We start from the raw sequence: 25,872 nt of genomic DNA, 5'->3' as shown, positions 1-25,872 counted from the left end.
GCACGGTTTCTTTATCCTTTCTACTTCCTCTGCCAAAGTTTGCTCAAACAATAGACGTTCTCTCTCAACATTGTCAAGAGACTCACTGTTTACTATCTCACTAAAATGCTTCTTCCATATCTCCAAGATTTCCTCTTCTGTCTCCGCTTCACCTATCTGTCCATTGTGCTTTACTCTTGTATGCTGCACTCCAAACTTCAACTTCCAGGACAATTCTTGGCTATTTCCATCACTGTCCTCAATCAACCTGTTACAGAATAACTAGTTTCTTCTTCGCTTGTTCTCCTTTAGTTTGAGCTTAAATCTTTTCCTTGATTCGGTCATGCCACAAAATAAGTAGCTCTGTCGTGGTTTCCCAGCATCACGACACCGACAATACTCCTTTCTTTCCTCATGCTTAGCTTCCTTAATCTCTTTATCCCATCCAAACTTTCTTCCACCGTGACATTTGGCTCTCGGAATGCAACGCTTAGCGCACCTCAACATCGAACTACATATACAGTAGGACCTCAAAGATACGAACACCTCGGGAAATTGGGTGTTCGTAATTGTGAAATGTTCATAAGTCTGAAGTTTGTAATATCGATGATTACATAACTTGTGAAAACAGGAGTACACTGTATGGCTAACAAAAAGGATAAGTACGTGAACTACAGTAACTGTGAGAGTGTAAGAACGAATTCAAGGGTTACTAAAATAACAATCCATTGTCTTTTGCTTCAAGGCAGAACCCCTTTTTTGTCCTGCAAGGTCCAGGAGCTCTCTCAAAAGCATGAGATTCATGGGGTGGCTTCAGGCTGCTGCTCTAACCATTCCAAGCAGACACTAAAGCAATCAACAGCCTTTGTGTGGCTAATCTTAGCTACATCAGTGTGCTCAGCTTCATCTTCACTGTCCGATGGATCCTGGACCTGAACAGAGTCGATAATTTCTTCATCAGTCAGCGATTGAGACCCAGTTTCATCCTTGTCAGCAAGAAGCCATTGCTCCATTTCTTCCTCATTGATGTCCAACTGGGAACATACTTCAAAGGTAATTTCTTCTTCGGATTCACTGGCATCGATCCGAGAAGCATCACCCATACTACGACCACCAAACCCTAGCTTATTCCAAGCACGACAGAGAGAAACTTCAGGAATTTCGTTCCAAGATTTAGCACTCAGGTACACCGCATCTTTTATGGTCAGCTTTTTGCTGAAGGAAATGAAGGAGTCTTCACTCGATTCAGATTGAAGCAGCAGTTTTCTCATGAGCTCTCGTTTGTACCTGCGCTTCAGGTTCTCCAGCACTCCCTGATCCATAGGTTGAACCAGACTTGTGACATTGGGGGGCAGAAACATGCAACTCATTCCTTCAGAACTCAAAGCCTCTACTGAAGGGTGGGATGGTGCATTATCCATAATGAGAAGAGCTTGAAGTGGCAATGACTTTGATTTCAAGTAACGCTTCACCTCTGGTACAAAGTGCTTGAAAAACCAGTCCAAGAAAATTGATTGATCCATCCAGGCACTTTTTTGGCTATAATAATGGACTGGTAGAGATGACATGTTGACCCCTGAAAAACAGCGAGGCTTAGCGCTCTTGTGAATAAAGACCAGAGGGCTACGCATATCTCCACTGACATTGGCAGTTGCCATCAATGTTACCCGATCTTTAGGGGATTTGCAATTCTTTGCAGCCTTTTCAGAACCATCTGCCAGGGTTTTGTTCGGCAGCAGGCGCCAACACAGACCTGTCTCATCACAATTAAAGATCTGATGGATGGAAAGCTTATGATCTTCAATATATTTATGCAAAGACAGCTTGAATGCTTCAGCAGACTGAGGATTAGCTGAAAGAGACTCTCCCTGCATGCTTAGTTGACGAATACCATGCCTCTGCTTGAATCTATGAAGCCAACCAGTGCTAGCCTTGAAATCATCTGGTGACCGATCTGGATACATTTGCTGGTGCATCAGCCTGGCTTTCTCCATGACAACAACCCCACTCAGAGGAGTGCCTTTGTGCCGTTCTTGTGTGAACCAAAGGTGCATGGCCTTGTCAAATTGGTCATCATCAGCTCTCCTAACAATGCAACGCTTCTTAAAACTACTGCTGTCTTTAGCTTCAACGGCAAACTGAGTAATTTTGCTCCTAGATTTCTGTATATCAGTTACTGTGGATTTTCCAATGCTATATTCAGAAGCAATAGCTGTATTAGAAATACCTCTGTCCAGCTTCTCAAGAATCTCGATCTTTTGTTCAATAGATAAATTGACTCGCTTTCTCTTAGGCTTGTCCTTTGCCTCCATCTTGGATCAGCTACCACGTGGCTAGCGCTAGGCCACGCCTCAAAAGTGCGCGTGCGCGTGGCTACATTACGTGATCAAATTTTTGCAAGAGCGCGCGCTCGCGCTAGAGCATGCTGTTCGGTTGACCGGTCAGTTCGGTTGTCTGGTGTTCGTATCTTTGAGGTCCTACTGTACCGTCAAAATACGACTCCATGATATGCTTATGAGAACACCTTTCAGGCTCAGTACAAGTTGCTGCATCTGCAGGTATGCCAATTTATCTAACTCTCGGTCTAGCTCTATTTGGTATCTAGACAAATGCCCTGGCTTGGCTTGTGTCCACAGCAAACGCCCTCCTTGAGGTCTTAAATTATCGCTCTCTTTTCTCAAGTCAACTCTTACTTCAACTGACATTATTATCGGCCAATGATCAGACATGATCATACCATCTTCAAGTATCTCAAAAAGTCTGCTACCATTCTTTCCAACGATTTCGATACAACAAAATAATCGATCCATGAATGAGCAGGAAAGTCTGACCTATGCCAAGTACTCAGACCATCAAGCCTTGCCTGATCATTTATTCCTACAACAGTCAAATGACTCTCAGAGACAAAGGTACCTAACTGTCTTGCAAGGCGACTCTTTATTTGACAGAGATCAGCGTTAAAATGTCCCAGCACCACTGTCCCAATATACTCATCCGACTCAAGAAGGCTCTCTAGGCAACCGAGTTGAGATAAGTACTCATCCAGTGAATCTGAGTCACCGTAATCAACCGGCATATATACTGCCACAACCAAAACATTACCGTAACTTGTCCCAACACGTACAGCGGCTAATCTATCCGAAGCAGTGAAAACAGGAGATATATTCCCTTCCACACGCTTGTGTGCCATAAAATTGCCACGCCTCCATATGGTCTCCCCAATATGACACGACCATCTCCATAGGAGATACTGCACAAACAAAGCGTCATCTGCCACAGATGAAAACAATTGGGACTCAGACCTATAAAGCCAATGCTCTTGCACAACTAAGATATCTATATCTTTAAACAACTCTGTAACACCTTGTGAAGATTTGAAACCTTGACAGTTAAGACTCCCAAATTTCAACTTATTTTTCAATCCTGCCATCACCAACCAAATTACTGCCACCCTTCTCTAATGCCCACCGAGGCTTGATTACCCATGACCGAACTCTCACAAATTCTGGCCACAACTCCGGCCTCAACGCTCTATCCTTATCTTCTAAGGATATGGTAACTCTTGCACTTTTGGTCCCTTGTACTTTAGAGGTAAGCAAAATACATTTCCTGTCACTTATCTCCTGCTTCTTCAGATAATCAACTATCTGAGATTTTGTCACATCGACATCCACATTTCCTACGTATAGGTCCCAAGTATCTTTTCTCTTGGTCTCAACCCCTTTTAGTCTCTCCTCTATACTATTCTTGTTCCCAATGACAGGTTTGATTCTCCTTCTTCTCAAGTTTTCCACTAATGTCCATCTACCACGCCGAATTAAGAGGAGCCAAATACTTCACGACCCTAGATGCATCATCACGATTTTGGCAGGTCCCTTTAGCGAAGGAGAGTTCAAAGCTAACCACTTTCCTTACACCACATGGTCGAATTAGATTTACGCGTCTCCCATTTTGACTTCACTCTGGAGAACAAATCTTTCACAGAGCAATCTCAACCATGGTTGAAGGAATTGATGGTGCCATTTGCTACGTTGACGATGTTCTGGTCTGGGGAAGCACAAAGGAAGAACATAATCGGCGTCTCCATCAAGTTTTAAACCAATGCCGCCAGCAAGGACTGCGGTTGAATGCTTCCAAATGTAAATTTCGAGCTTCGCAAGTGACATATTTGGCCATAACATCACATCAGATGGTCTCCAACCGGATGCAACAAAGTTACAAGCGTTGCTTTCGGTAGCGACCCCATCTCCCGTGAGGAGTTGATGCGATTCAATGGGATTGTAGCATATTTGGGAAAATTTCTTCCTAATCTTTCGGAGGTGACAGGACCCCTTCGTGACCTACTAAAGGAGGACTTGGAATGGTATTGGGACCCAGCCCAGGAAGCTGCATTTGGTAGACTCAAGAAATTATTGGCAAGCGCACCAGTGTTGGCATTTTATTCACCTAAGGCCCCAACGATAGTGTCTGCAGATGCCTCTTCCTATGGAATAGGAGCCGTATTGATGCAAGAGCAACAGGAGGGGAGACGTGCGCCAATAGCATATGCCTCGAGAACCCTAACGGAAGCAGAGAAAGACATAGCCAGATAGAAAAGGAAGGCCTTGCTATCACTTGGGCATGCGAAAGGTTTGAGCAATACCTATTGGGTTGACAAAAGGCCTTCATACTGGAAAATGATTATAAACTCTTGCTGCCGATAATAAATGCCAAGGACATCAACCAGTGTCCACCAAGGCTACAGGGATTGAAGATTCGACTTACCCGTTTTCATTATCATGTGCATTATGTACCAGGAAAAAACTTGACAGCAGCAGATGCCTTGTCTCGTTGCCCGATGAGAAACACAAGCAACAACATGGCAAACGACATTGAAACCTACATCAGTGCAGCAACCTAGCTGGACTTCCTGCTTCTGATGCACTGTTTGCTGATATTCGTCAAGCTACAGAAAAGGACCCACAACTATCGAAGATATTGGAATATATACGTGAGGGATGGCCCAACTCAAAATAAGAATTGAATCGATTGTACGTCAGTTTTGGGATTGCCAGAATGTGTTCAGTTGTGTAAATGGTGTTCTGCTAAGGCGAGATCAAATTGTCATGCCCAAGAAATTACAGAAAGAGATGTTGGACAAAACCCATGAAGGACACTTGGGAGCCGCGAAGTCCAAAGCAAGGGCCCGCGAGCATATGTGGTGGCAGGGTATGAATGCAGCCAGTGCCCGGATGTTCACGATGGCGACGTCTGAATGTGAGTCCGTGGTGGTGTGCTCTGTTTTGTGCTTTATTCAAAACAAGATGAGTTACTTACCGGTCGAGAAGCTTGGAGAAGTGGTGACGAGAGGATTTGGAGAAAATGAGGTCGGACAGGCGAAAGACCTAATGTTTGAAGTCGCAGCGAATTTCTTGGAGTTGAAGGGATTCCGTAAGAAGGTTAGAAAGAATACTGGTCATAAACGAAAGGTGGAGGCAGGTGTGGAAGGCATCCTGGAGCTGTGTTACGCGGCGGATGGAAGTAACATTGGGATTCCACGCTTTGTAGCGGTTGACATCAATTCGCTCCATCACATTCCTCTGGAGGAAGTGGATGGTAGTCTGGTGTTTGATAAAGTATTACCCTCTTTTTCGGGTGAGGCAGAAGGTGTTTTGAAAGGCATAGAGGAGGCCCAGGCAATGAGTAGTGATAGTGCTTTGGCAACTTTTGGGAAGTTGTCATCGGATATGGCCGAGGAATTTGGAGGAGAGATCAAGAAGCTCTCTAGAGAATTGGAGGGTTTACGCGAGAAGCTTTTGGAGGTGAATGCGTTAGTAGAGGTGTGTGCTATGAAGACAGGGCAAAGGAAGATTATCAGAGGTGGAGAAAAGCAGAAAGATATGTCCCAGTTTTCACCAAGCAAGGAGGAAAGCAGTAAGGCAAACAAGTCAGGCAGTGATGAGAGAATGGTGTATGCAAAGGCTGTGAAATTGGGTACCAAGGCAAAAGGAGTAGATGATGGTACACACGAGTCTGAGTCCAATGCGCAGTCAGTTAATGAAGATGGCACCCAAAGACGTGGTATTTTCTCATCCATAGGCAGTTGATACTGTTCCCTATTCACTGATTGGTTGAGGTGTGAGTAGTCTACACAAATTCTAACATCTTCATTGGGTTTCGGTACTACCACCATTGGGCTTGTCCACTCAGTAGGCTCTGCGACCTCTTCAAGCACCCCTAGGGTTTTCATACGGGTTATCTCCTCGTTTACCTTCTGGTGGTAGGGCAGTGGAATGCGTCGCGGTGTTGTGACAGCATATGGTTTAGATCCACTTTTGAGTGAAATCTTGTACTGATAAGATGTGAGATGACCGAGCCCTTTAAACACGTCTCTGTACTGTGCTGCGACTGGGTCTTTCTCAATCCTGTAATCAGGTACCACTGCTCCTTCCAACCACGGTTCGCTGTTCGTGCTCTTGACGTGCAATGTAGCCACCCTGTTGAATAGACCTAGGTCCTCAGATGCTCTCAGTCCTAAGAGGGGCTCATCCTGACACGATACTACTTGGAATCTCAAGTGGCGCTGCATCCCATTGTCCAGAGATACTTGACAAACACACTGTCCATCAATAGGAATTGGTTGTGACGATCCATAAGGTAATAGTCTTGCCTTTGATTCATGCAATTTTGCAATTTTGAACATTGATGTAGCCGATCATAAACTACTCTAGGTAACACACTGACCTCAGCACCCGTATCAACTTTACATGCAACAGATGTACCATTGATCATCAAGGGAACTTTCCAAACAGACTGATTCTTTTCCTTTGTTGTGAGCATCCCTAGTGTATGGAATATCTGTAATTTAGTGTCATTGTCTGGTAGCTGTGCCGGTGCACCTCCCTCTTTATTCATATTTCCATGTACGTCACTGTTGAACACTGATTCCTCTGATACCGAAAGTGCATTTACTATCTTCGTTTTTCACATCTCTGCAAAATGATTTGATCCTCGACACTTTTCACATGTCTTCCCCCATGCCGGGCATCTTCTAGGAGGATGGTTTCTGCCGCACCGGTAACACTTCTTCACTCCACTACTTGACCTTTCTCGCTGTCGATGGACTGCTGCTACTTGGGTTGCTCCAGAGTCCTCATCAGATTCATCTTCTTGGCATTCCATAAACGACACCTTACTCACAGTCTGCACATGTACAATAGCTGACATGCTATGAGTTTGCGCTGCAGAAACTTCTTCAGCTCGACACATTTTCAGAGTCTTCTGTAGATCAGGATCACCCGCTGCAAGAAGTCGTTTGGACAAACGCGGATTTGTAACACCCAGAACTATGCGGTCGCGTATGAGTGAGTCCCGTATATCCCAAAGTTGCATGTACGCGCGAGACTACGGAGGGCTGTTGCGTAATGATCTATCGATTCACCCTCTTCTTGAGAACGTGTAAAGAACTTATATCGCTCACAGGTAATGTTTACCTTTGGGGCGTAGAACGTCTCGGATTTGTTCAGAACCACATCATACTTCTCTCTGTCCTCGTCGTTGTCGAAAGAGAAACCTTCATAGATCTCCTGTCCTTCTGAGCCAATTGCATGTAATAGGAGAGACGTTTTAACGTCAGATGGGGTCTTGTCATCGGCTTGTCTCGTTGCCTTCAGGTAGATTTCATATTTCTTGCGCCATTTGCGCCATTCCATGCCCAATTCGCCCTCGCTAAGCATGGGAGATAGAAGACCCGCTAGTACCGATGCTGCCACTCCTTGTGCCATCTCCTGGTACCATGTAAGAGGATTGGTGCCAACGCGGGGTCAGACAGGCAACTGTAAGTTATTGATATTTATTACTGATCCCAGTTCCCGGATTACTTACTCTACATCTTCCTTCCGCATCCGTTCGAGTTCGGCATCGACCTTAATATGCAAGGCATATGGAATCGATCTGGGTCGATGAAACTTTGGTTTTGGCATTCGTATTTAAAATGATGTTAGCCTGATATCCAACCAATGTACCTACCCCAGTGATCTCAACAAGACGTTTCGATTACGTAGATAGCTCTTTATCATATCGTATGTAGGCAATTTGGTAATTTGCCGTTTGTCAAGGACACTAGCATATTTATGCGTAATACTGTAGAGCATCTGCATTGTAGCAGCAAATTTGCGTAGAAATATTCTACTTATTTGAAGGGACCCAAGACTGCCATTTTTAGGTAGGATACGTAAAATACGTTGGAGTGGCAGCCCTGTTAGCATACTATTTGCAATTATCGATGCCTCATTTGAAATGCAGTTGCCCAGCATAATGTGCATGCTGTTGACTAGCAGTGCTCAGTTTTTCCAAAATTTTTCTAATATTTTATTGCAAATTAGGAAATAATAAAATAGAAGAGGCAAGGAGTAAAAGAGAAACCAGGATCTGAGCTCTGTTGCTATATATAATGTAATTTATACATCACTAATTATTGACCAATAGAATAGTATACTGTAAAGAGAGGAATCGTACCTTACAAGCTCTCTTTCGTTGTAGTTCAATATGCTTGAAGGTAGTCCAGAGACACAGAATTCGGTGGTTTCTGGGGTTCAGAAACGCTGAATATAGCTATAAGATGCTTTTGTAGATTAAATGCTTTACTTGACTATTGTGCTTTCCTTCAAACCATAGTTGCATGAGAAGTCAGACAGTGTTCTCCAGGAAGCAGTGCATGTAGTCTACAAGCACACTTTTCAAAGCATTAAAGTTGGCTAAATTGAGCAAGCTTACTCAACTCATCAGTTTCTTTGACAGACAACGCACCTCTGTGCTAACTGTCTTCTTTTCTACCACGCCCCTATTGGTAGTTGTCTTCTCTCGCCCAGACATTTAGAAAACTTGTTACTGTGAGAGCGCAGTCCTTCACTAAATGCCCCATCTCGTTGCGTCTGAAGCACGGACCTATGCGCTTGTCAGGGAATTTCTTTATACTGGAGCATACTTGTTACAGCCAAAATATTGCTGAGATATAGACCAGTTATTGCAGTACTAGAACAGAATGCGTACGTATCTATATAACCTACTATTCCATCAACAAACAAATGAAGTTTTTGTAACCATTCAAATTCTAGTATAACAGAAATACTGACTTCTACAAAATCAATACATACCGTAAAGCAATTTATGTCTTACATAGAACTTCAACAAAAATCTCCTTTCTCGATTAATATCAAAAAAATTTAGTCGTGAATTGTGTTTAATGTGGCATTCATTTCTTCTTCGTAGTGTTGCAGCTGTCTCTTCTTCGAAGTTCTTTCGGAATCAATGCGTGCAGGAGATAAGACAATATATGGAGACCTCTGTGGTTCCAATGGATACTAAGAGGGGTGCCTCAGACCCTCAGAGAATATGGCTCGGGGATACCAAATTCCCTAGTGAATACGGCTCGGGGATGCAACAAACAGGGGATGTCAAAATCCCTATGGCACCTGTGCTACTCCAACACCGATGAAGTGCTTTTAGCCAAACAAAGCACTCTGGATCCCGAGGCATCCATAACGTGCGCTAGCAGTAATGCAACCATAGGGTTCAATGGACCATATATTTGTATAACATCACTTTAAATTCGCTAAAAGACTAGACACTGTAGGTGTCATTTTCAAAGACATTTTCCCAATTAACACTAATTCAAGAAAGCTGTAAAACATCAAGCACGACTTTGGATAGTTAGTATTAAATGTATAATATAATGCTAAAAGAGCAACTGGGCAATTCATCACATCGTCTACTTCTAATACGATTGTCTGCTCTGCAACCAGGAACACTTGACCTGGACTGCCTTCCCTGCCAGTCACAATGAGATATGGAGCTATCTGTGGAAAACCTTTCACAGCAGATGTTGGATTGTCGCTGTCCTAAGAAATCAACAAATAATTAGTAAGAAATAGATGATTTACCTACATATATACAAAAAGGCACAAATATTCTTGTACGTAAAATCAGTTAGATGCAATGCGTATTCATGAGCACGAATGCGCACACATCCAAGTACGTGCGCGCGCGCGCGCGCGCGCACACACACACACACACACACACACACACACACACACACACACACACACACACACACACACACACACACACGGTGGAGTGAGTGGTCGACACGACCAAACTCATTTATGGCTTTGCTTGTGTCTCCAAAGACCAATGCGTGCCTTACAGGAGAGTCCTCAAACATCGCATGTAAAGTTCCCATTCTTAGAGATCGTCTTTCGTTCCTGCCTTTTTTTGTTGGAGTGTTTTCGAACGTTGGTCTTCAAAATGATCTAGAGATTTTTTGCAGTAAGATCTCCACAGAGATCTGTCTGACGCATAGCTTTCCCAGTTGGATATATCAATATTGTGTCGTGTTCTACGACTCTGTTAGGTATTACCTAGTACACACACGAGAGGCTGCGGTTCCACGTGGCTCTATTGTCAGACTCACACCACGCACCCTCAAGTTACACAGTACCCGTATCTACCTGCTACTATATATAGTCCATATATACTCTACATCCCTTTTTCTTTAAACACAAAAAAAACAACAAAAAAAAAAACTGCAACACAACCATCTAGACGTTCAGTCATTATACAGTACTGTCAGTTTTTTTTTTTTAGCTACGTAACATAGTCTTGAAGATACTTTGGACTCTTCACCACTCGTCCACTTCTGGTAGTTCTCGTTGAGTTGTCTTGGGAGGTAGTGGTAGATACTGGCCGGTTCTCTATCTGTCTCTTCGGTGTTTTCGTAGTCTTTGACTGTACAACTTGCTGAGGTGCATGGTTGTCATTCCTTCCTCCTGCTGTGTCCTTTACCTGCTGGGTAGCAATCCTCACTGGTTCTTCCTTGACCTTCCTCAGATGAACCCTATTGCGTCTCAATTCTTTACCATGTTCCGTCAAGATTCCATAAGATCTATTGGGTAGCACATTAGTCACTACTGCCTTCGGCCACACTACGTCTCGTTTCTGTGTTAGTGGCTGTACTCGTACCGTATCACCTGGACGCAATTGTGGCAAATCTCGAGCGTTTCTGTCGTAATTCGCCTTTTGTTTCTCTTTGTTGACCCGCTGATGGTCACTCTCATCTGGATTCATCTTTGGTTCAAGAAGACTAGCTTTCGTCGGAAGAAGGGTGCGTGTTCTCCTATTGAACAGTCGTTGTGCTGGACTTGTGGCAAGTCCTTCACTCGGGGTGTTCCGATAATCAAGTAATGCTAGGTAAACATCTGTACCTGCTTCTCGCGACTTCTTGAGAATTCTCTTGGCTACTTTAACTGCATTTTCAGCTTTTCCGTTACTCTTCGGATATCCTGGACTTGCAGTATTATGTTGAAAATTCCATACGTCTGCAAAATGAGCAAATTCTTGTGACTGAAATTGCGGCCCATTATCGCTAAACAAGTGCTCAGGAATTCCGTGTCTAGCAAATTGTTGTTTCAATGATTTGATCACAGACTTCGACGTTGTTTCATATAGTCGCTCCATCTCAAGAAAATTGCTTTGGTAATCTGATATTACCAAGTAGTGCTTGGACCTATACTCAAACAAATCAACTCCAACTTTCACCCAAGGTCGTTCTGGGACATGGTGCGATACTAGTGTCTCCTTAGATTGCTTCACTGGATACTTGTTGCATTCTTCACATGACTCTATCTTGTCTCTTATCTGTCCTGTCATGCCTGGCCACCAAATACTTTGTTTTGCACGACGAATGCATCCATTGATGCCCAAGTGCGTCGAATGTACTCTGTCTAGCATATAGGATCGCAGTTGATCCGGGACTAGAAGTCTGTCTCCACAAAAGACTAGTCCATTCTGTACTACCAGCTGATCACGAACACCAAAATAAGGGGTCAGTGCTCTCGGTATCTGCTTCTTGTGATCTGGCCATCCTGAAAAAATCATTTCCTTTAGCTGCTTAATACCATCATCCGCGATTGTTGCCTGTCTAATCTTTTGTACTGTTTCAGGTTTCAAAGATAGCAAAGCATTGTCTTGTTCCTCATCTGCGTCTATTGCCATAATATCTTCCCGATTAGTCTCTTCTCTAGATCTTCTGTCACTCTCTACTGGTGCTCGGGATAGAGTGTCTGCTAAATGCATATCTGTTCCTTTCTTATATCGAATGGTGATGTCATACCGCTGTATACGTAACAACATACGTTGAAGACGTTTTGGCGCTGCCTGCAACGGCTTCTTTGCAATCACCTCTAGCGGTTTGTGGTCGGATTCCACATCTACTGCACGACCATAGGTATACTGATCAAACCGTTCGAGTCCGTAAACAATCGCTAACAATTCCTTTTCTATTTGCGCATAGCGCTCCTCCGCATCTGTGAGTCGTCTGCTAGCATACGCTACAGGTTGCCCGTTTTGCATCAACGCAACACCGAGTCCAACACTGGACGCATCACATTGTAGCGTAACACTATCTTCAGCTGAAAAATATCGAAGAACTGGAGCGGAACTAACTACTGCTTTTATCTGCTCAAAAGCTCTCTCTTGCTGATTCGTCCATTTCCACTCCACGTCTCTTCTGGTCAATTGATGTAGAGGTTCACTAATGTCAGTTAGATTCCGAAGGTATTTGGCAAGATAAGTTACTACTCCTACCAAACGACGAACTGCTGCCACGTCATTCGGTCTGTCCATTGCTAGAATAGCTTTCACCTTTGCTGGATCTGGTCTCACACCTTCCGTGGTCAAGATGTGACCCATGTATGGAACATTCGTCTTTCTTATGCTAAGTTTGTCTCGGTTTAAACGCACTCCTCGCTCCTGACAACGTCTCAAGAGCTGTTTCAGCTTCTTCTCATGATCTGCTACTGCGCTCTCGTCAGTATCTCCAATGCCTGCGATCAGAATATCATCTGCAATGGCCCACACACCATCAATGTCAGCAACCATTTCGTGCAGTCTCCGTTGGAAAACTTCTGGCGCTACGGAGATGCCAAACGGCATACGTTTGTAACAATATCTACCAAACGGGGTACCAAACGTCGTCAGCTCCCTTGACTTCTGATCCAGTTCAATATGCCAAAAACCACTTTTTACGTCAGCCACCGTAAAAACTTTAGCATTTGCTAACTGCGGTAGGATATCATCCAGGACTGGTATCTGATACCGCGATCTCTTCAGCGCTCGATTCAGAGGTTTGGGGTCTAGGCAGATCCTGATGGTACCGTTCGCTTTCTTCACGGCCACCATACTAGACATCCATTTGGTCGGTCTACTTATCTTTTCTATTACTCCAGTCCGCTCTAGTTTGTCTAATTCAGCTTTCAACGGTTGTCTCATCGCTACAGGAACACGTCGTACGGGAATCTGAACCGGTGTCACTGTCTCATCTATGTCAAGTTGTAACGGCTGTCCTAACGATCCAACTTTGCCGTCAAACACTTGCGGATATCGCTCACTAACATTCTCTACCGTCATGAGATCCTTGTCTGTTTCTACAGCGGGGTGTGTAGACGGAGCATCCAACAGCTGTATTCGATCATACTGCACTGTCACTAATTGCATTTGTTGCGCCGCACGGGAACCCAAAATAGAGACTGCTGCTCGATCAACTACTACGAAATGCGCACGGTAGTTTCGATTATTTCTAGGATTCTTCAATCGGAGCGTACAGCGTCCTACGGGAGTCACCTTCGAACGATCATAGAGGGTTAGAACCTGAGGGGTAGACTCCAGTTTGACATGTTTTGGCACATCAGCTCTCCGTATCACATTACACGAGGCACCGGTGTCAACTTGAAACTGTACCATCGACTTGCCTTCCAACAGCATTGTTGCCATGATCTGTGGTCTGTACTTCGCTGTCCTAACTGCATTGACATCATGCTGCCCTGTCAGAGTCAGCGTCATGAGCTCTTCTGCCTCATCACTACTTACAGATTCCTGCGCACAGTGTACACGCGACTTCACGCTTGGCTGACTACGGCACTTCCGCGCATAGTGATTTAGTTTGCCACACTTGCTACACTGCTTTCCGTTCGCTGGGCAGTTCACGCGTCCCTTTGCATGCTGCAAACCACAATACTGACATTCAGTCTTAGCGCTCACCTTCACTGTGTCTTTAGACTGATATCTCTTTGACTTCACTTTGGAGGACTTGGGTACGTACTGCTTCTGCACCCTGTGTACTTCAGTATCTGCTCCGCTCATCGTCTTGGCCCTCTTCTCGGTAGCCTCATACGCCCTGCATAGATCAACACAGTCTGCTAATGAGAGATTCTTTCTTTGCAGGAGTTGTTTACGCAACCCCTGATCATGCACACCACACACGATTCTATCACGGATCATGTCGCTTTCTTGGTCACCAAACCGACAACGTTGAGCTTGCTCTCTCACCGACGTTAGAAATTTGTCAAATGGCTCACCATGATTCTGCCGCCTCTGATCAAGGACAAAGCGTTCGTACGTAACATTTGCTTCACCCACGCAATGCGCTTCCATTAGCTCAATCACTCTTGCCATATCCGTCTTCTCCGCCTCCTCTGCGAATGGTAAGCTATTGTATATGCGCAACCCTGCTCTACCAATGCATGTGATAAACGACGCAAGCCTGTATTCATCTGGCTGCGACGTCATCCGCGTCACGGTCTCGTACGATCTCCAGAGTTGGCTCCATTCACGCCAATTCTCTGCCAAATTACCTTTTACCTGAAGTGGTCCAGGACTGGGAAAGGTCGCTTGAACTAGCAGTTGAGCCGCTGCGCATGCAGCTCCAGCTGCAACGTCTTCCGTGTCGTCACCTTGCCGGTCGGGCACTTCCCTGGCTTCCAGCTCAGCGCCGCTTCGTGGACTGTCTTCAGTACTCATAGCGCTAGCACTCCTGACACCATGTGTCGTGTTCTACGACTCTGTTAGGTATTACCTAGTACACACACGAGAGGCTGCGGTTCCACGTGGCTCTATTGTCAGACTCACACCACGCACCCTCAAGTTACACAGTACCCGTATCTACCTGCTACTATATATAGTCCATATATACTCTACAAATATTACAAGATTTCAAATTGGATTTCAATGTGTCTTTAAAGCGCAATTTCTGACCACCAGTCATCCTTTCAATTGCCGCATTAATTCCAGGCCAGTACACTGCCCAGAGGCGTCGCTGGACGTCCAAAATTGGGGGTCCAGCGCTAGGATTATCGCCACGCTGGAAGAGCAAGGCTTCTTATCGTGCCCCGCGTTCGAGAGTGCTAATCATTCAACTAAACTGGCCTCGTGTGTGTGTGTGTGTGTGTGTGTGTGTGTGTGTGTGTGTGTGTGTGTGTGTGTGTGTGTGTGCGCGCGCGCGTGCGTGCGTGCGTATCACAATACACAGAGAAGCAACATTGGTAGATACAGAGGGATGAGTTGTCATATTCATGATAATGTATTTAATTGGGTTACACTAAAGGCATGCGCTGGTCAGTAATATCAGCAAATTGCAACACTAAGTCCTCGACGTTGGCTTCTAGATCTGCTGTAAGTTCCTTTTCAAAAGACATGAGTGCTAGTGAGCGGAGCCGATCATCCGACATTCGAGTTCTTAGCCAAGTTTTCAGTCTTTTCAGTGCAGAGAACGATCTCTCTGCATTTGCAGATGTCACTGGAGTGCACAGAAAAATCTTGAACAGTTGCAAGACAGCTGGAAACAAGGCTCTACAACCGTGGTCAACAAAGAATACGGTCAATTCCTTGACAGTGTGAACGGTGTTTTCGCCAGCATTCTGCTTAACAAAGTTATAGAAAACCTGAAGCTGGGCTTTCATTAATAACTAATAAAACTACATATCATATTAACTAATATTAACTTTCATATTAACTAATAAAACCTACATGTCTAACACATTTTGTAACAGTTCCATTTTAGTAGAATGCGGAGTTAGCTACTACGCAGTAACATATCACTAGACATTGTCAATTGTCTAGACGGCCACGCCTACTAATATTGGGGGCCATGGCCCACCCAGGCCCCTATTGAGCGACGCCTCTGCACTGCCGTGCGTGCTAGTTGCTTTATCCATTGTATCCCAACATGACCTTGGTGTAGAATATCAAGAACTTGCGGTTGTAACCTCTTCGGTATTACTAATCTCGAACTGTGGAAAAGACATCCCTTGGTGGTTGACAATGATTCCTGTAACTTTCTGAAAAAGTTGCCACCATACACATATTTCTCATTTTGTCAGTCTTTTCATTTTCACGATCTGATGGCCAGCTGTTCCTGGTGTAAGGTATTACGTTGACAGAACAGGGTCTCTATCTGATTCTTTAGTGATTACTCAGGGATCTACTGGATTTATTTGTCTGCTTATCATTCTAACTGTGCACACTGTGTCAATGTCAGCACCACTCTCCTCCCTGTCAAAGTTAGAATCCTCCCCGACTGGGTTTTGGCTGAGAGCGTCGGCGTTCCCGTGTTGTGAAGACTTTCGATACTCCACATTGTAATCATACTGGTTTAGCATTAGTGCCCATCTTGCTAAACGATTTGCGGCTAATGTCGGTATTTCCTTGGAGGGGCCGAATAGTGCCAGCAGCGGTCTATGATCGTTCACAAGTTCACAAGATAAATTCGGGAGGAATTTGTTGTAAAACTGCACTGAACCCAAGAAAGATCGTAATTTCTGCACATTAGTAGGTGCAGGCATGCCCTTTACACCATATGCTTTGTGTCCCTTTGCAATTCCTCTGTGGGATAATAGTGTCCCGTCCCAAGTACTCAACATATGGCTGGGCGAATGAGCACTTTTCCAGACGACATTTGAGTCCGTTATCGTTGAGAAGTTTTAGCAGATTTCTGATATGATCTTGAGGTGAAGAGCCACATACTAAGATGTCATCCAAGTATACTGCCACACCTGTCAGATAACGTGTTAACTGATCCATTATTCCTTGGAAGTAACGGGCGCGGAACTAATCCCGAATGGCAGCCGTAGTTGGAGTAGTACACCTTTGTGAGTACTGAGCGCTAACCTTCTTTGAGATTTGGGTCCTAGACTAATCTGATTGTATGCGTCCGCAAGATCGATTTTAGTGAAATAACATCCACCGGATAGGCGTTGCATAAGTTGCTCCGGAGATGACAGTGGGTGTCTGTGCGTTTCCAGTTGTGGGTTGACCGTAATGGCATAATCTCCACAGAAGCGTAACTGTGCCTTTCCTTGACTTGGTGATGTGTTCTGCCTGATAGGTACCAACGGAGTCCCATAATCATTGAATTGAACTTTTCTCCAGACTCCTTTCCTGATTCCGTCTTCATAGCTCTGAGCAAGGTCTTCTAGCAATTGCAAAGGTACTGACTGATCTAGTCTTGCGAAAAACAGGTTCCGCCTCGGGCTTGAACTTGATTTCCAGCTCTACGTTCTTTAGTGTGCCTAACTCCGGCTTGAATAAGTCTGGGAATTCACAAAATTGTCTGCATTCTTTCTGCAGTTCTCTGTCAGCTTTGAGGTCATCAAACACTGTATTGACATTTATGGTAGCTGATGAATTGCTCCTGTTGAGAAGAGCATCCACCGAAATTCCAAGTTCTTGGATCCCGTTTGTACCTAGTAAGTTGAGATTTGTCAGTTCAGTCACCTGAAAATCCAGTGCTTTCATTTGAGAAGAAGGAAAATTGTGTTGTGTCACCTGAGAGTTTAGCGTAACACATCCTTTCACTGGCAATTTGTGCTGACTCGCTGATTCAAATTGTCGATGCGATTTAGTCAAATGTGGCTGACCGAGATCCCTCCATGTATTGTTACCCAGAAAATTGTCACCAGCACCAATATCCACTTCAAAATCGAAGGTACGACTTCCATTTAGCTTAACGGGTAGCTGCAATTCAGGTACTCTGTTCCGTTCTCCTTTTAATATTGCTCGGATCGTTTTTACTTCTGGCATTTTTCTTTCAGGGCTGATAGCTTTCTTTTTCTTTCGACATGCAGCCTCAAGATGCCCTTTATTCTTGCAGTAATTGCAGGTAGAATATTTGTAACGGCAATCTTGCTGATCATGACCGGTCTTGTCGCATCGATAACAAGGCTTGGACTCCTGCCTGGGCGTCTTCTTGCTGAGCTGCACTTCGTTCACGAGCTTCGGTTGCTGACCATAGACAGTTCCTAGGCCACCTTCGCTGCCTCTTTCGTCTCTATAGCCAATTGGATTGCGCGAGCAAAAGTCAGTTCGTCGTCTGTAACCTTAAATATAGTTTTAAGTACAGCTTCATTATTCAATGAGCAAAGAAAACTCGTTCTCATAGCCTCGTCTAGCGGATCCTTAATCGAAGGAAACTCACAAGTGACAGCGTCCTGGCGTATACGAGCGGCAAGTTCGTGCACTTTCTCACCTGCTTTTCTATCCATCCCTGTCCAGAACTTGAAGCGTTCTCGTACGACGGAACGTTTAGGATGGAATTGATCCATCATATGATCATGGATTTCCATAACCGATAACTTGTTGATGTCGGTAGGCGAAGATCGTTGACTTGCTAGATTTGCTATCGTCTTGTAAACTACTGGAGATTGGTTAGTCAGGAATACGTGTACTACTCGTTCATCTGGGACAGCGTGTGCCTCCACGTACGTGCTAAACTGTGACCAATAGTCCGTCCATAGTTCTGCAGAAGGATCGAATGACGTGAACGCAAGCAGTGCTTTTCGAAGGTGGCCTACTTGTTTTGTATCCCTTCTCTTGCCGTTTGAACAATGCTAGGAGTGCTTGCATCTGTTCCTCATGACGCCGTTGCATGTCCTCCTGTAGCCGTCGCTGCGCCATTAGTTGTTCCCGTAACGCTTCTACCAGTTGTTGTATCGTAACACAACCACTTATTAGTTAACATAACCGAATATCTACAACCACCGCAAAACTCATGACTCAACTCTTCTCTCTAAGTCCCGTATCTCCTCTAATCCATATACCCGTATATAACATATCCCTCCTTTTTACGTCCCCTCTAAGTATAGACGATATTCGGCGGGGCGGAGTTTCTAGAGCATGCGCAATCTCGAGGGTAACACGTACCTTTCGCCGATCCCGTTGTACACAAAGTCCACGTTTCCGGGTCTGCTTCTGAAGCGTAGATCATCTTGTCGTTGACCATACATGTAAGTAAGTTCACTACTTACCATTTTGTGCATCGTGTGGGAGACTTTGTTTGCGTAGAGACGCGTAAGAAGCCATTTCTCGAGTACGGCTTCTCGAGGGTATGAGACTGTTGTTCATGCTGAAGTCGTCTGATTCACACTCTGAACAGATACACGTGAAGTGGAAAGGCAGACTACTCATCGCCTAGCGATGGACTGGTTTTGGCAAGTGAAATGCATGCGACCTGGGAACCCGTTTGGGGTAACCAGACATGTTGTTTCTGGTCAGTCTAGCTTGCTTCTGTATATATGTGATTGGCCGAGTCGAAGTTTTTACTGTGATAACTTGCACTAGATAGGTACTGACGCGGATCAGAGTACACAGTACACGTTGTATACAGTCTGTATATTGTATTTAGAATTCCCAGTAGCAGTTTATGTCTAAAGTAACACAACACATGCGCACTATCCCATACCTGTAATGTCTACATCAGAAAGAAGAGGCTGTCTTAGGAACAGAGGACACAGTCTGAGACAATGCGCTGTCTATGGCTGTTCCAACAGAAAAGGAAAGTGTCCGCTTACACCAACAGGTGAACGTTTATGTGGTTGTCTGGAATTGAAGCAGGAATCCTGTCCTCTGTCATCGTCTATTGTCAAGCTGCATAAATTACAGGCCATGAAGCCACGTATCCGTGATGAAGTTGTTCGCAGACTTAGTCGAAAATCTTTGAGTGGAAAGAAGTGGAAGCCCGGAAATGATGCTGTTATTTGTAATTTGCATTATGAAAATCACATAGGGCCTACCCGTTCTGACTCTAACCGCCTCCCCTCGTTGTTCAGCCATAAAAAGTTTCAAAGAGGTAGAAAGAGAAAGGTGCTTGTGCGTTGCAGAGCAGGAGCAGAAGCAACTACATCATCCGCAGTTGATCAAGACATGTCAGAGAATAGTAATATTAGTGAAGATGTTGATTGTGGTACTACTATTGCCGAATATGTCACTGAGGCTGAAGCTGATGATTTACGTCGGATAATTGAACAGCAAGCAAATGAAGTAGTGAACCTTCAAAATAAGATTAGAGTTCTCGAGCAGGATCTTGCATCTGCAAAGTCTGAGTTGCAAAGAAAGGCATTCTCGCTCAACACACTGCCAAAAGATAAAATCAAGTTTTACACAGTTTTTGTGTCGAGAAATGTCCTTGATACAGTGTGGAGTTGGATTGAACCAGCAGCCAAGACTATTACTCTGTATAGTAAACAAAAGACATCAGGCCAAGATACCTCAAGTGATGTAAGCTCACCGCCTTCCATGAGGAGGTTGGATAGGATAGATGAATTTTTGCTGACTCTGGTTCGACTCCGTTTAGGAGCTCCAGAAGAAGACCTTACTTACCGCTTTGAAGTTAGTCAGTCTCGAGTTTCAAAGATTCTTACAAACTGGCTACCCTTCCTTGCTGCCCAATTTAAAGGTCTCATTTCATGGCCAACAGTAGGGCCCTGTCATGGTATATTCAGCAACTTTCCAAACACTGTTGCTGCAATGGATTGCACACAGGTGTTTACTGAGAGACCCTACAATCTACAGTCTCAAAAGGCTATGTACTCAGACTACAAGTCGCATACTACCATAAAGTATCTTGGTGCAGTTGACATATTCACTGGTGCATTCGTTTTCTTATCAGGTGGCCAAAGTGGCAATGCATCTGATAGATACATGGTAGAGACTAGTGGGATTTTGGATGTTCTCATCCCTGGGCAAAGAGTCTTTGCTGACAGAGGATTCAAGGTGTATGACCTCTTCGCCAAGAATAGGGCTTTCCTGACAATACCTAGTTTTATGAAAGGAAGAGCTCAACTTCCTGCAAATGAGGCCTTGATTAGCCGTCTGATGGCTTCAGGTAGGATACATGTTGAAAGAGCATTTGGTCGCCTACACGAATTTAGAATTTTGAATAGAGTGCAGCCAATTAAGCAGAGCAAAGGCTTGCTAGATGACATGGTTGTTATAGCTGCTGCACTTTGTAACTTGCAGCCAAGGCTAATCAAACACCAAGAGATGTAAATTGTTTATTTGTTTACTAGACTGTCTAGAGCTCATAACAATATTCATTTAACTGGTGGAGATCAGTAAGCTACGTAATCTACTGTAAGGAATCCGGATGTACTATTCGTACCCACAATGGTACGCGTGTATACGATTATTACTATTTGTTTCAATTATTGAGACATTAATTGTGAAACAATTTCTGGTCCAATCTGTAGTCTGTAACACTGCTCCAGCCTTTGCTTCATTGAGTCCCATAGTATGGCATGAAAAACAAATTTTTCTACATGTAAGTCTTTTTCGGTATATACCACAAAATGTGCCCAATGTCGCTCAGGTATTGCCATCTGTCCCATCACTTGGAAAAAGTATGTGTGACCTTCTTTTAGTCTCATGCCGCTAGATGTCTTTTCCAGGTAGAAATCTTTGTCCATGCAAGCTTCTTGAATTGTCTTTGCTCGGTGTTTAAACGTGCATTTTACTTCGAGAACACCTTTACTGCCAGTTTCTTCTATCAGTCTGTCTGGGGTAGCTCCTAAAAATGGAGCAGAGACATCAATTTGAAATCCACACTCGCTGACTCTGATATTGGGAAACTGCTTCATATACTGGGAAACAGCTGAAGCTTCCATTGCTCTTCCATATTGTATAGAAGGGGCGAATCTGGCTGACCCATATATACCAAGTATAGTAGAAATAGCTGATGGTGGCAGTGATTGCAACTCAGGTTGCCTACAGCAGATGAGTCCAAAATTAGATGCTGTCAATCGCATGGACCTTGCATCTTCCCAAAGAGATGAACTGCTTTGACTTCTTGTCGATTGCTCTATATAATTTGCTTGCTCTTTGGTTAATGATAATGCAGCTATTAAATCCTCGACAGACAGGTCTTCTCCAGTTTCAAGTAATTTGGATCGAAGTTTATCTCGTGGATCAGGTAAGTCCGGACTTGGAGATGAAAAGCATCCTTTACTCATTGTACTGTTAGCACTGTCAATTTGACGATAGGATGACCAAGCTGTTGAAATCTTCTTAGAGACCAAAGAGTTCAACAACACTGATGGCTCCATTACCATGCCTTCCTACTGAGGACGAGTTCGTACTGCACCAAGTTGAAGAGAGGACGCTTTCATCGGAGCTATGGTACCCGATGGCTTATTTCATAAGCATGGTTCAGTAGTGCATGATGAACCACCAAGTTCACTATATAGGATGAGTAACGCAGCAATGTGAACACAAGACTGACTAAGACCAGCTTTGCAAGAACAGCTAGCTCCCTTGATACTGACTACCACTCCATCATTCACACCAAGTAATGCAAAAGGAACATAAAATGGGGGTGATGATCTCATAGTGGGGTGGCACTTGGCTTTGCAGTATACCACATTCCCATCTCCAAGATGAAATTCTACATCATATACATTGACACTGTGAATCAGTCGAATCCCAGTATTCCATGTCTTAGAATATCCCCCATAACTTCTCAAGTACTCCTGCACACTGTCTGAAGACAATTCATAAAAGTCATCAGTTTTGGATATCCATCCAGGATTTCCGACAGGTGGGAGCTCGTCATATGTTGGGGGATCCAAAAACTGGACAAGATGCTCAGTTGCTACCAACTCCTTTTCAAGTGCCATGGTGCTCATAATATCAGACACTCGATCAGCAAGCTCACATCGCCTACCAACCAGAGGAGCGTTGGGGCAGTTCTCTCTAATAGCCCGTTCACACTAGCACGTCTTCGAAGCCGAGCCGAGCCAGCCCGGGCCAGCTCGGGCCAGAGACTCGAGCCAGCCCCCGTTCACACTGCTTGTGGCGTTAGCGGCTAGCCCGATTAGTAGGCGTGTGTTTTGGCACGCGCGCTACCTTAATATAATTCGTTCAGTCAGTCAAACGCAGAAATGCATATGGTGTCTACGAGAAGAGCGTCAAGCAGGAGAAGATGTCGCATCCACCCTTCATTTCTTCGTCGGCAGCTGCAGCGGCGGGAAACCTGGACTACTTTAGCGTTGCTTTTAGTTCTGGTCAACTCTGCTTCTCCAGAACGACAGATATGGAGCTACCCCAGGTAATGAGTATCCAAATAATTGTAAGCTGTCATAACTCTCAATTGATTGATTTCTGGATGCGTATAGGTCAAGTGACTGGTGGGACTTTGTCGTGCAGAGGACATTCTCTGCACGTGACTGGAAAGAAAATTTTAGAATGTGTAGAGAGACGTTTTTGTATTTGTGTGAGAAGTTGAGGCACGAGATAGAACCTGAGGTGACACATTTAAGAGCCTCTATCTGCATTGAGAAGCGAGTCGCAGTCACAGTCTGGTACTTGGCAACAAACGTGGAGTACCGTACAATATCCCACCTGTTTGGCATTGGCAGATCAACTGTCTGCTCCATTGTTCACAGTACGTGTCGAGCTATCGTTCATTGTCTTATGTCTGGTTACATCACGTTTCCTACTGGAGAAATGCTAACAGATGTAGTAAAGGGATTTTCCCAGTCCTTCAATTTTCCCCAGTGTGCAGGAGCAATTGATGGATGTCACATTCCAGTTTCTCCACCAGCGCTCAATCACACCGACTACTATAACAGAAAGGGATGGTACTCCGTGATTTTACAGGCTGTTGTAGATCATAAATATCTGTTTCGGGATATAAATGTTGGCTGGCCAGGGAGTGTGCACGATGCAAGGGTCTTGGCCAATTCCTCTATATTTCAGAACGCAGAAAGTGGATTGATATTGAATGAACAGCAGAAAGAAATTGAAGGGTGCACCATACCTGTGTTTCTTGTTGGTGATTCTGCTTATCCCCTGAAGAATTGGCTCCTTAAACCGTTTCCACATAATGACCACCTGACTGACGAAAAGAAGAACTTTAACTATCGAATTTCAAAAGCTAGAATAGTTGTGGAGAATGCGTTTGGTCGCCTGAAAGCTCGATGGAGGCGTTTAATGAAAAAGAACGACATGCAAATTAGGCATGTCCAGCATGTTATAGCTGCCTGCTGTGTCCTCCATAATGTGTGTGAAATACATGGGGATTCATTTGATGATGACTGGATGGAAGAGACTGATTTGCAACTTCAACATGCTGAAACGCACACTGTCAGAGATACTGTCAATGATCGTACAGCAGCAATTCGAGAGACTCTAGTTTCACACTTGGCAAATAGTTAATTAATTAATTAGTGAAGTAGGTGTGATGTGGTCTTCCAATCTATTTTCTCGAATTTAACTTCACTGAACACTGTAACTTGATTGAACTGTCTGTCTGTCTGTTTCTCTCGCTGTCCGTCTGTCTGTATTTGAGGTCAAGAATCTCAGTAATATCATTAATTAACAAAGAACAACTGAAAAGTCAGATCTATTCTTGTTGGGAAGGCCTGTAAGGACCACTGTCTTCCAGCAATTTGGAAAAGCCCCAGGGTTGAGTGAACTGGCCTGAGTGTTGGGTGAATTGACCTGATGGTTGGTTTCCAAACCCTACCATCATCTGCATCATTTGCAGCTGAAACTCCCTTTCTTCCCTTCTTCTTCTCTCTTCGTACTGTCTTTCCTCCCTTCTTTTTCTCTCGGCATACTCTCTTTCTTCTCTCAATCTTGCATCCTCAAGCTTCAGTCGTTTCTCTTCTAAATCGATTAGAAGTACTGAGTCTGCCTCTCTAATTTCTTTCATGCCAGCCATTATTGTCTGCATCATGTCTTTCATTCTATCTCTAGTCTTGCCTTGCCCCTCCCGTGCTCTCTTCGTTCCGTTTCTCTTTTGCTTTGCAGCTGTGGGTGTATTGGCAACAGGAGAAGACGGACATACTGAGCTTGTTGGGGTAGATCTACTTGTAGTCCCTGTTGAGGAACAATTACTGAGGGCAAGTTCTCCCACACAGCTTTCATCACCGTAGTCATCGAGCTCAATACCTTGACTGCCACTTGCATCGCTGTCTACAGCTGTAACGTCGGTATGCGCAGGATTATTCGTACTCTCAAGCACAATAGGCGGGCAAGTCGCTGGCTTATGACCTAAAATGGCGTTCATTGCCTCAAAAATCCTACTTGAGCGGCGTGCTCTCCCACTCTCATTGTTGTTGTCCTTTACTTTTCTATAGTCGGTCTTCAATTTTTTGATCTTCTCTCGACACTGCGTGCCTGACCGGTTGTATCCTTCTTCCTGCATACGCGCTGCAAGCTTTGCGTACACTTCTTTATTGCGCGCACAACCTTCAATTTGAACTTGTACACTCTCTTCCCCCCAAAGATCAATCAAAAGAAGGGTTTCTTGTTCTGTCCACGCCATAGTGATGTATAATAGCTAGATTGACACTTTACGCTCGTCCTAAAAGAATGCAATTGATATGCATGCTTACCGTCTGCCGCCTGCTGTAGCGTCCAGCCCAGCCCCGTTACCGTTCACACTACATAAACGAGCGGAGCCGAGCGGAGCCGAGCCGAGCTGGCCCGGCAAGTTGGGGTGGGCCAGCTCAGCCCGGCTCGGCTCGGCACGGCACGGCTCGGCCCACGTTCACACTACACCTTTCAACCGAGCTGGCCCGGGTCAGCCCGGGCTGGCCCGCTTAAAAACGCTAGTGTGAACGGGCTATAAGCCACGTTTTAAGCTGAACCACAGTCCAACGAGAAACACTCTCAGAAACCGACATGGTAAACAACAGGAATTCTACTTGCAACATAACCTAAAGAGTAACAATGTTTTCCTATAATACATTATTTTATGCATACGTGTGCACAAGTATTGCCTCCCTGTACGCATGCTCGTTGTCTGAA

At 44.5% G+C, this 25,872-nt stretch overlaps 7 protein-coding genes across 7 annotated transcripts; 2 read left to right on the top strand and 5 right to left on the bottom strand.

Moving 5' to 3' along the window:
- Positions 1–779: 779 nt before the first annotated feature.
- Positions 780–2,399, bottom strand: LOC134191781 (tigger transposable element-derived protein 2-like). Its single transcript, XM_062660403.1, has one exon. It carries the CDS (start codon positions 2,289–2,291, stop codon positions 780–782), a length of 1,512 nt encoding a protein of 503 aa, XP_062516387.1. The 5' UTR covers positions 2,292–2,399.
- A 4,543-nt stretch (positions 2,400–6,942) lies between these two features.
- Positions 6,943–7,742, bottom strand: LOC134191780 (uncharacterized). Its single transcript, XM_062660402.1, has 2 exons — positions 7,400–7,742; positions 6,943–7,304 (listed from the first exon to the last, which is right to left on the bottom strand). Exons 1-2 carry the CDS (start codon positions 7,740–7,742, stop codon positions 6,943–6,945), a joined length of 705 nt encoding a protein of 234 aa, XP_062516386.1.
- Positions 7,743–10,396: 2,654 nt separating this feature from the next.
- Positions 10,397–14,918, bottom strand: LOC134191779 (uncharacterized protein K02A2.6-like). Its single transcript, XM_062660401.1, has one exon. The coding sequence runs from the start codon at positions 14,809–14,811 to the stop codon at positions 10,603–10,605; it is 4,209 nt and encodes a 1,402-aa protein (XP_062516385.1). The 5' UTR covers positions 14,812–14,918; the 3' UTR covers positions 10,397–10,602.
- Positions 14,919–17,238: 2,320 nt separating this feature from the next.
- Positions 17,239–18,741, bottom strand: LOC134191778 (uncharacterized protein K02A2.6-like). Its single transcript, XM_062660400.1, has 3 exons — positions 18,639–18,741; positions 18,215–18,583; positions 17,239–18,164 (listed from the first exon to the last, which is right to left on the bottom strand). Exons 1-3 carry the CDS (start codon positions 18,739–18,741, stop codon positions 17,239–17,241), a joined length of 1,398 nt encoding a protein of 465 aa, XP_062516384.1.
- Positions 18,742–20,358: 1,617 nt separating this feature from the next.
- On the top strand, positions 20,359–21,111 carry LOC134191777 (uncharacterized). The gene has a single exon (XM_062660398.1). The coding sequence runs from the start codon at positions 20,359–20,361 to the stop codon at positions 21,109–21,111; it is 753 nt and encodes a 250-aa protein (XP_062516382.1).
- Positions 21,112–22,924: 1,813 nt separating this feature from the next.
- LOC134191776 (uncharacterized) lies at positions 22,925–24,515 on the top strand. The gene is made up of 2 exons (XM_062660397.1): positions 22,925–23,164; positions 23,232–24,515. Exons 1-2 carry the CDS (start codon positions 22,998–23,000, stop codon positions 24,271–24,273), a joined length of 1,209 nt encoding a protein of 402 aa, XP_062516381.1. The 5' UTR covers positions 22,925–22,997; the 3' UTR covers positions 24,274–24,515.
- LOC134191775 (uncharacterized) lies at positions 24,461–25,600 on the bottom strand. The gene is made up of 2 exons (XM_062660396.1): positions 25,458–25,600; positions 24,461–25,402 (listed from the first exon to the last, which is right to left on the bottom strand). The coding sequence occupies exon 2, from the start codon at positions 25,385–25,387 to the stop codon at positions 24,461–24,463; it is 927 nt and encodes a 308-aa protein (XP_062516380.1). The 5' UTR covers positions 25,388–25,402; positions 25,458–25,600.
- Between the last annotated feature and the right edge of the window lie 272 nt (positions 25,601–25,872).

This window comes from Corticium candelabrum, chromosome 16 (assembly GCF_963422355.1).
Source record: "Corticium candelabrum chromosome 16, ooCorCand1.1, whole genome shotgun sequence".
Taxonomy (NCBI): domain Eukaryota; kingdom Metazoa; phylum Porifera; class Homoscleromorpha; order Homosclerophorida; family Plakinidae; genus Corticium; species Corticium candelabrum.
Note: the sequence above shows the minus strand (reverse complement) of the source record. Positions and strands in the feature narration are given on the sequence as shown.

Bases quoted from the DNA above. Each gene is read 5' to 3' on its own strand.
- LOC134191781 (XM_062660403.1), bottom strand. From the start codon at position 2,291: ATGGAGGCAAAGGACAAGCCTAAGAGAAAGCGAGTCAATTTATCTATT.
- LOC134191780 (XM_062660402.1), bottom strand. From the start codon at position 7,742: ATGGCACAAGGAGTGGCAGCATCGGTACTAGCGGGTCTTCTATCTCCC. The intron at 7,305-7,399 runs GTGAATCGATAG...GCGACCGCATAG, and splicing joins TACACGTTCTCAAGAAGAGG to TTCTGGGTGTTACAAATCCG.
- LOC134191779 (XM_062660401.1), bottom strand. From the start codon at position 14,811: ATGAGTACTGAAGACAGTCCACGAAGCGGCGCTGAGCTGGAAGCCAGG.
- LOC134191778 (XM_062660400.1), bottom strand. From the start codon at position 18,741: ATGGCGCAGCGACGGCTACAGGAGGACATGCAACGGCGTCATGAGGAA. The intron at 18,584-18,638 runs GTAGGCCACCTT...ATCCTTCTGCAG, and splicing joins AGAGAAGGGATACAAAACAA to AACTATGGACGGACTATTGG. The intron at 18,165-18,214 runs GTTTTCTTTGCT...ACTATATTTAAG, and splicing joins AGACGAGGCTATGAGAACGA to GTTACAGACGACGAACTGAC.
- LOC134191777 (XM_062660398.1), top strand. From the start codon at position 20,359: ATGAGGAGGTTGGATAGGATAGATGAATTTTTGCTGACTCTGGTTCGA.
- LOC134191776 (XM_062660397.1), top strand. From the start codon at position 22,998: ATGCATATGGTGTCTACGAGAAGAGCGTCAAGCAGGAGAAGATGTCGC. The intron at 23,165-23,231 runs GTAATGAGTATC...GGATGCGTATAG, and splicing joins CAGATATGGAGCTACCCCAG to GTCAAGTGACTGGTGGGACT.
- LOC134191775 (XM_062660396.1), bottom strand. From the start codon at position 25,387: ATGGCGTGGACAGAACAAGAAACCCTTCTTTTGATTGATCTTTGGGGG.